Source organism: Sinocyclocheilus rhinocerous, unplaced genomic scaffold, assembly GCF_001515625.1.
Source record: "Sinocyclocheilus rhinocerous isolate Xijiao unplaced genomic scaffold, SAMN03320098_v1.1 scaffold453, whole genome shotgun sequence".
NCBI classification, from domain to species: Eukaryota; Metazoa; Chordata; class Actinopteri; order Cypriniformes; family Cyprinidae; genus Sinocyclocheilus; species Sinocyclocheilus rhinocerous.
In genome coordinates, this window is record NW_015655565.1 from 323,121 (window position 1) to 331,388 (window position 8,268).

At 36.1% G+C, this 8,268-nt stretch overlaps 1 protein-coding gene across 1 annotated transcript in view; it reads left to right on the forward strand.

Moving 5' to 3' along the window:
- The first annotated feature begins 534 nt into the window (after nucleotides 1-534).
- Nucleotides 535-8,268, forward strand: part of LOC107718421 (mitochondria-eating protein-like) — an 8,649-nt gene continuing 915 nt past the window's right edge. The window contains exons 1-11 of the mRNA XM_016525486.1: nucleotides 535-957; nucleotides 2,216-2,321; nucleotides 2,474-2,589; nucleotides 2,767-2,885; nucleotides 4,363-4,458; nucleotides 4,563-4,697; nucleotides 4,781-5,012; nucleotides 5,296-5,454; nucleotides 5,998-6,173; nucleotides 6,397-6,520; nucleotides 6,882-6,927. Of these exons, the coding sequence (XP_016380972.1) occupies nucleotides 871-957; nucleotides 2,216-2,321; nucleotides 2,474-2,589; nucleotides 2,767-2,885; nucleotides 4,363-4,458; nucleotides 4,563-4,697; nucleotides 4,781-5,012; nucleotides 5,296-5,454; nucleotides 5,998-6,173; nucleotides 6,397-6,520; nucleotides 6,882-6,927 (1,396 nt within the window). The 5' untranslated portion in view covers nucleotides 535-870. The remainder of the gene's footprint in view (nucleotides 958-2,215; nucleotides 2,322-2,473; nucleotides 2,590-2,766; nucleotides 2,886-4,362; nucleotides 4,459-4,562; nucleotides 4,698-4,780; nucleotides 5,013-5,295; nucleotides 5,455-5,997; nucleotides 6,174-6,396; nucleotides 6,521-6,881; nucleotides 6,928-8,268) is intronic.

Genomic DNA, 8,268 nt, shown 5'->3' on the forward strand with positions numbered 1-8,268 from the left:
TTGTTTCTTATGCTCCAACCAATGTAATGACATTAAAAAATAAAAATAATTCACAAAACATTTTTTTCTGGTTCTCAGGAGGCTATTACCAACTTAACATGAATTACCTTATACATTTCAGAGAAGTCTTTTACAGCAAAATATATTTTTAAATGAGTAAAAAAGTAAGCATTATTGATAGCAAAAGTTACATTTCCCTGCGTAAACACTTGTTTTATTTATTTATTTATTTATAAAGTGATCAGTTATGTGTACATGGTGTTTTATGTTGCAGTTATGCCATTTATTTAACGTTTATTGCATTATTTGTGTTACCACTTTGTTATACTAGGTCACAGTTGCTGGATAACTCAGTTAATTCATGCAGTAACTACAATGCATTACTTAAAATTGTTTATTTTCATTTAATTTGTGATCAGAGCAGTGACTTGTAACTTTGTCACGTGATATAAAGTTAAATGATGGAAAATCAATTAAGGCATTACTGTTCTTCCAGAGAGTGTAAATAAAGATCTTCCTGCACTTGACATCTGACACTCACTTAACAGTGTGAGATTTCATCACTGAGAGCCGAGCTTCACCTTCAGACGGAGACACTGAGTAACATAATAAGAGGCCGTGTTAAAACAAACAGCTCGCATGGTTCAGGCTGTTCACGTTGTGCTTATACAGCTATATTTCCTCAAATTGAGAAGTCTAGCAAACCGTTGCTACAACTAAAAGCGCGTCCATGGTTTCGCTGAAAGTCAAGGGTGTGAATGGTGGGCTTTTACTAGCAGTATAAATACAAAGCGCATAACGTTACCCGCGCTGCTGGATTAACTGCACCGGGACGTCCTGAAGCAGGATTACAGCAGCAGATCCGCAGCTATGGCTGACACTTTACGAAGACTGGTGAACTCATCTCCGTACGGTGTTTTGCAGGACAAACTGGAAGCTTGGTACAAAGACTATCATGTAAGTCATCAATAATTGAAGCTGCACTTAGTCTGTGATCAACCACAATAGTAGTTTACTATAGTTACAGACTTTACAGTATGTTTAGTCAGTTATGTGTATTATATTAAGTGCACAAATTCAGGATTCTAGATTGTGATAGTATTTGAGATTCTGTCTGGGAACTGTTTTCACCACATGTAGGCCTATTTGAACTATTTAGATGCATCTGTTTTGTGGCTGGAGTTTGCACAACTCAGTATGCACAAAAAACAGTTGTTAGATAGTCATAACATAGGCTACTGGAGTAATTGCCAAGCAACCTGAATTAATATGCACAAGACAAGAGTGTCCTTCATTGTGCTTCGCTCTAACAACAGACCTGAGTTGGAATATTTGCTTTTTTGCATTGATTTTGAGGCAGAGTTTGGTTTCTATGGACGCTCGTTGTCAGGACAACTCAATTTCCGGGCACTTCTGATAGGCTGAGAGCAAACGTGCGCGCTCCCGTCACGCTTGTGTTTATGAATGGAGGGAGTCTCTTCTTGTGTCCTGAAAATTGCACTAATCTTCTCAAATCATTAGTAATTACGAATTCTAGCCTAACAGATACAGGTCAGTGTCGCGTAGTTTATTTTATTTATCATTAATTCTTTTAGAAACATAATTTATTCATATAAAGAAATGAAAGTTAAATAAAATGCTTTGAGAAGAGAGTAATTCGTTTTTTATGTGCTAAGCATGTTTTCAGTTTTCAGTAATTGGATATGTGGGTTTTAGAGTAAAAATGTCTAGCTGGTGTTTCTTTAAAAGGCTGAAATTATGTAAAAAGAAGAGAGAGAGAAATGTAGGCTAGTAGATTGACATTCTCTTTTACTATTTCTTTAAAATATTAAGTTAAAAAATACATTTAGGTTCAAAGTTAAAACATATCACATATTTTAACTTAATAACTTTGGATTCTTGATATTTGTTAAAAAAAAACACTTGAAAAATATATTTCAAAACCATGAATACAAAGTTTGCATAGAAAGAAGTTGGAATATCAGAATGAGTTGTAGTGTACTTATTTTTCACTATAAGCAAAACATTATTGCAATGCCAAAAAAATAAAAGGAATTGTTTTTGTGCTACCTAATCGGGAAGTATGATATTCTATTCAGCCCATTGTTGTAGTTTGGGGGCTTTTCCACAATTACTGCTTTACCTTTTGCTGTTGCATACTACCTTGCTATGCCTCATCTCATTTTATAACATCCTTTGATCATTTTTCTCACAGGTGTTCTCTTGTGACCAAAACCTGAATAGGTGCTGTGAGCTGGTGGAGCTCACCTCTAAAATTCAGGGTCAATTGTTCACCATACTCAACCTTACAGCACAAGAGGGTAACAAATGGATCTGCCCCTCTCTTTACTTTCAGTATTTAAATACAGTATTTAGTGTCTCATTCACCTCTAGCATGTCACATGGTCATTCCCTCTAGGTGGCTGTTTAACAATAATGTTCAAGCAGATTCTCTGTCCTCTGTCTTCCTCAGGGGGACATTATTCAGGGGTTGACACACTGAAATCTCGCCTTTTACCGTGGCTTGGCTCTTGCTTCACCATTGCAGCTACGTCTGTCTCCACAGATACCAGCCTTAGCCTCATTCAGGTCAGTTGGATATCCAGAATCCTCTGCTGCTGTCCTTACCATTTGTTCCACATGTTAGCAACCACCAGTGTGTGCTTTGTGTATAATGGTTGTCAGGAGTGAAATAACTATTTTGAGTAGCCATATACCTGCGTGTATGTGTGTTGGCACTTGTATACATTTGTGTGTGCTGATCAGGAATCTATGGAGAAAGGTCGGAAGATTCGGGAACTATCCTCAGCTCATGAGAGTGACATGCAGAAAATAGAAGACCAGCTGTGTTCTACACGTATGGAGTTGGACACAGTTAAACAGGAGTCAGTATCAATTCTAGTAACAAGTCTAAACAAGATCATTGGTCTTAGGAGTGTCAGTTTAGGGATAGATCACAAAAAATTATATTCTGTACAAATTTCTTTAAAAACTTCTGTTCATTTATTACCAACATCCTAATCAGGGTGTGATTTGTTGAAAATCAGAGAAGGATGGGGGGATATTTGAATGAAAATGTCATTACTAGCTACGTTTACATGCACCCAAATAGTCCATTAGTAATTGGACTGAAAGCATTCATGTAAACACCTCAAACAATCTGATTGAGCTCGATTCGAATGAAATTTCAGATTCAAAAATACCCTGCACACGTGCAGTGCCATGATGCATATGTTTAGAGCGCTTTGAGCTCTGTTCACATGCATTTTACATCTTTCTAACGTGCATATTTTTATATTATGTCTTACAAACTGGTCAATTTTGAGGAGACTGAATATTTACCAATATACTTGCAAATAAAAAAGCTCTTCTGACATATTTTTTCAGATTTCTTTAGCTATGTCATCAAGGTTAAAACAACAGTTATACTCATCTCCAGTGAAAAAAATTATTGTAATTTGAGTAAAAGACTACAAATGCTAGTAAAAACTATTAATTGGTTAACGGTAAGTTCCTCTACTATATAGGGTGAAAAACTGCACTGGACATTTCATGAGAAAAAGAATGTATAATTTACAGTGAAAAAAACATAAATTGACATTCCCAGAATTCCCCGCGTTACATTTCACATTTGATGTTTTTTCATTGAAATAACTGTTTCTTCTTAGTTTTTTCTTATCAGTTGTGTTCATTAGGGTTGTATGTTACATCTATGTGGTTAAATTAATGTTTATTTGCATAACGTTACTGTCGTTTGTTACCATGGTGGTTAGTATTTGTGTGAACGACACAGCGCTCCTTATATATTAGTGTTTTCCTTCTCAGCTTGTGGAAAAGCTGCTTGTGATGAGCTCTGGTTCATCATGTTTCTCATCACCGCCTGCTCTTGGTGGTTATCAGTGTATTACAAAGGTACTAAACAGATTTCAGTACTTCAATAGATTGGTATATTAATATTATATCAGTTAATAAAATATGGTATTTAAATGTAAATTGAAGTTAAATCTGTAAAACCTAAACTGTTGCTACAGTTGCTACCACAGCTGCCAGTGTTTTTACCGTAAATTTGACAGATTTTTTTTTTTTACCGTATAGCTGTGGCTTTCTCTAGTTCTGAATACAGTGACTGAGGCACTGCACATTTGTTTTGAACAAGTTTTGTTCAGAATACATCAATGCTCGTGCAAACGAAAGTGTGAATTGGATTGCAAAGTTTAGGATTCATATAAACAGAACCCTAACCCCTGACAAACTGCACCCTTATCCTAATGCACAATACATCGTAATCAGTAAGAATCAGTGTTACATTTTATACTCCATAAAAATAAATCAGAGTCAGCTGTATTGTTTATTTGATTCCAGGCTTGCTGACACCCAGATTGAACTGGACTCCACAAAGAATAAATCTGCAACCACCCTGTTGGCCACAGAAGATGAAATACTACATCTAAAGGCAGAGTGAGTCAGAGATCGTGAACTCTTTGTGGATTAAACCATTTGTGTACTAGAAAGTAAAATGTATGAGAATTGAATATCAATTATTTTGTGTGTATTTGTGTAAGGTTGCGAATTGCTCAAGATCAGGTTGATCTGTATAAGAGAAAGCTGGATGTACTTGATGACTATGAGAAGCAGGTCAGAATCCTAAGAGATGAGATCTCGTTTCTCACCGCTGAAAAAACTGTTCTGCAGGAGAGGTACGTTTGACATGAAAACACTTCGTTGCTCAGTGCTAATGAGACTTACGTAAGCCTAACTTACTCTCTTTACTCATTTCCAGATTGGTCAGGAGCCGTTCACCTAGTCCTCTTCCCCGCCGGAGTCGCTCCGTTAGCCCTGTGAGGGGCGAGTCTCCTACACGCGCACAGCTCACCAGTTCCTCTCGGCACGCGCGACTGGTCTCCCATTTCTCAGACCTGTACACCACAGAGAGACTGGAATCCCAGAGTCTCCTGCGCAGATACATCGATGACCTGGAAACAGTCCAGAGGATCCTTTTCATCGCTGTTGTGGTAAGACTAACTCTGGATATCCATTGCCATTCATTGATAACCACTAGGCTAGTAATAATGTTATGGTCCTTTCTAAAGTTACAGAACATATTAAAGAATATAGCAGTTACTTCATTTGAACAGTTACTTAATCTGATCCAAAATTAAAGAAAAAATATATTTTTATAATTCTATTTTTATATATATCTGGAAATAAAAAAATTTATATTATATTATTATTTTATAGCAGCAGGGAAGATGCTGTATTATATGCTGTGTTATAATAATTTGTATTGTCCAACAGGAATCATTTCAGGCTGCTAAGCTGGCCTATCGTCAGTTTAAAACACGTGTGAGGAAGACACTTTCCTCCACTCACATTGGTCCTGAGAGTTTGGAGGATGCAGTGGTGGATTACATTGTGAGAAATCTGGACCTGTATGATGTGCAGACCAGCGTTAATGTACGTTTGACCAAAGTTGCAAACACTGATACCTTTCTGTGATTAACTATGGCAGCTCTGAAATTTGAAATCTGAAATAAACACACAAAACACTATTTTTTTTTAATGTCTTATCATTCTCAAAAATCTGAACAGACTTTTCTCTTTTGAATTCTTAACAGTTTTATTTTCCCTAGAAATCGTCTGTGCACCAGTGTTATTTTTGTATTATATATATATACTATTATAACATTTCTTAATATTTGTGAATTAGCTTTTATTTTTATTTTTTCAGTTTTATTTTAATTTAATTTTAAGTTGTAGTAATTTTGTTTTATGCTTTTGTCATTTAAAAAAAATATTTATATCTAGCTTTAATCTATTTTTATTTCAGTTTTAGTTTCAGTAATTTTAGTACTTCAGATTATTTATTTCAGTTAGTTGCTCAGATAACATTTCTGTTTTTTGTTTTGTTTTTGACTTTTTCACGTATTTAAAAAAAAATGTATTTAATAGTTTAAGTTAGCAATAACAACACTGTAATTGTTCAATTTCCATCTACAGGATGTCATCAACGCGATGAATGTAAACCCACGCATCTCTTTCCCTCCAGAGGTGGACTTTGTTCTGATCAGCAGCTTCATTAGGGAAGCATGTCGAATAGCATTTGCTATGCAAACTCTGGACCCACCACTGGACCTGGCCTTCAGCTCAGATGGAGAACTTTACAGTGACGTTAAGTGAGTGGAGCTCATAAATTAGACACACTTACACATGCACATTAACACCCATCAAAGGTCTTGAGATGCATCTTTTATCTCCTCACACAGTGATTTAAAATGCAGAATTTTTTTAAAGATATGTATTACACTGAAATTTTTATCAATGAAACAAAAAACTAAAATTGAGACGAACAGAAATGTAAATGAGTGACTTACCCATCGCACTTTCTCTTCCTCTCAGGTACAGGCGCAGTTTTGACTCTGAGTTCACCGCTCCGCTGGTGGCATGTCACGTGTGGCCTGCGCTGTTGGAGGGAGACACTGTCATACTGAAGGGAGAGGCGGTCACTAGGAGAGGAGCTCTGGTATGTGGAGGCCATTCAGAGAAAATCAATCTAAATAGCATTCATACTAGTCATGACATACCTCATAGAAAAGAAGAAAAGACTTATCTAAAAAAGTAGTTTTTGTGGATATTTTTGTTAATGTTTCTTAATAAGTTTTATGCATTATTGTTAAAGAACTACTACATTTTTTAATTTGAATACATAAATAAAGTAATATAAAAATGAATATAATTTTTTAAATGATTAAATTGTAAAAATGAAAAACATTCCGTTTAAAACTGAATACTGAGTAAACTGAATAAAACTGAATAAACTGAATTTAATTTAAATTGTTAAAGCACTGAACTGAAATGATGTTTGAATGGATGTTTTCTTCTAGTGGAGAAGCAGGAGTCGTAGCTCCAGTCCTGTTCGCTCTCACTCAGGTGTGCTGCTTAATATTTTTTATAACCTGTGATACTTTTTCAGATTATTTGATGAATAAAAGGTAAAAAAAAGAAAAAGAAAGAACAGCATTTATTTAAAATATAACTTTTATAACAATATAGGCCTACACTACCGTTCAAAAGCTTGAGGTCAGTATTTAAAATTATTTTTTTAAAGAAATTTGTTTTTATTTAGCAAGGATTTATTAAATTGAAAAAAAAAGTGATAGTAAAGATTTATATTGTTAGAAAACATCTCTATTTTAATTTTTATTTATTTATCAATTAACCCCAAAAAAGTATCACAGGTTCCCAAAAAAAATAGATGCTGGAAATTCAGCTTTGCCATCACAGGAATAAAATACATTTTAAACTATTAAAATAGAAAAACATTCTTTTAAATTGTAATATTTCTCAATATTAGTTTTTCTGTAACATTACTCTTAAAGGGGGAAGTTGTGGCCTAATGGTTAGAGCGTCGGACTCGTAACCCAAAGGTTGCGGGTTCGAGTCTCGTACCGGCAGGGGTTGTAGGTGGGGGGAGTGAATGTACAGCGCTCTCTCTCACCTTCAATACCACGACTGAGGTGAGACCCTTGAGCAAGGCACCGAACCCCCAACTGCTCCCCGGGCGCCACAGCATAAATGGCTGCCCACTGCTCCGGGTGTGTGTTCACGGTGTGTGTGTGTGTTCACTGCTGTGTGTGTGCACTTTGGATGGGATAAATGCAGAGCACTAATTCCGAGTATGGGCCACATGTCACGTCACTTCACTTCATAAGAGACTTTCATAATGCTGCATAATTAGCTATATGTTAATATAATAACTTTTGGCCAGCCTACACTTCACATAATAGGCCTGTAGGTGGCCATTGCACATTACACTACCGTTTGAAAGTTAGATTTTTTTAAATGAATACTTTTATCCTGCAAGGATGCATTTAATTGGGGGCGTGTTCACGGTGTGTGTGTGTGTTCACTGCTGTGTGTGTGCACTTTGGATGGGATAAATGCAGAGCACTAATTCCGAGTATGGGCCACATGTCATGTCACGTCACTTCACTTCACTTCATAAGAGACTTTCATAATGCTGCATAATTATCTAAATGTTAATATAATAACTTTTGGCCAGCCTACACTTCACATAATAGGCCTGTAGGTGGCCATTGCACATTACACTACCGTTTGAAAGTTAGATTTTTTTAAATGAATACTTTTATCCTGCAAGGATGCATTTAATTGGGGGCAGTTGTGACCTAATGGTTAGAGAGTCGGACTTGTAACCCGAAGGTTGCGGGTTCGAGTCTCAGGTCCAGCAGGTATTGTCGGTGGGGGGAGGGA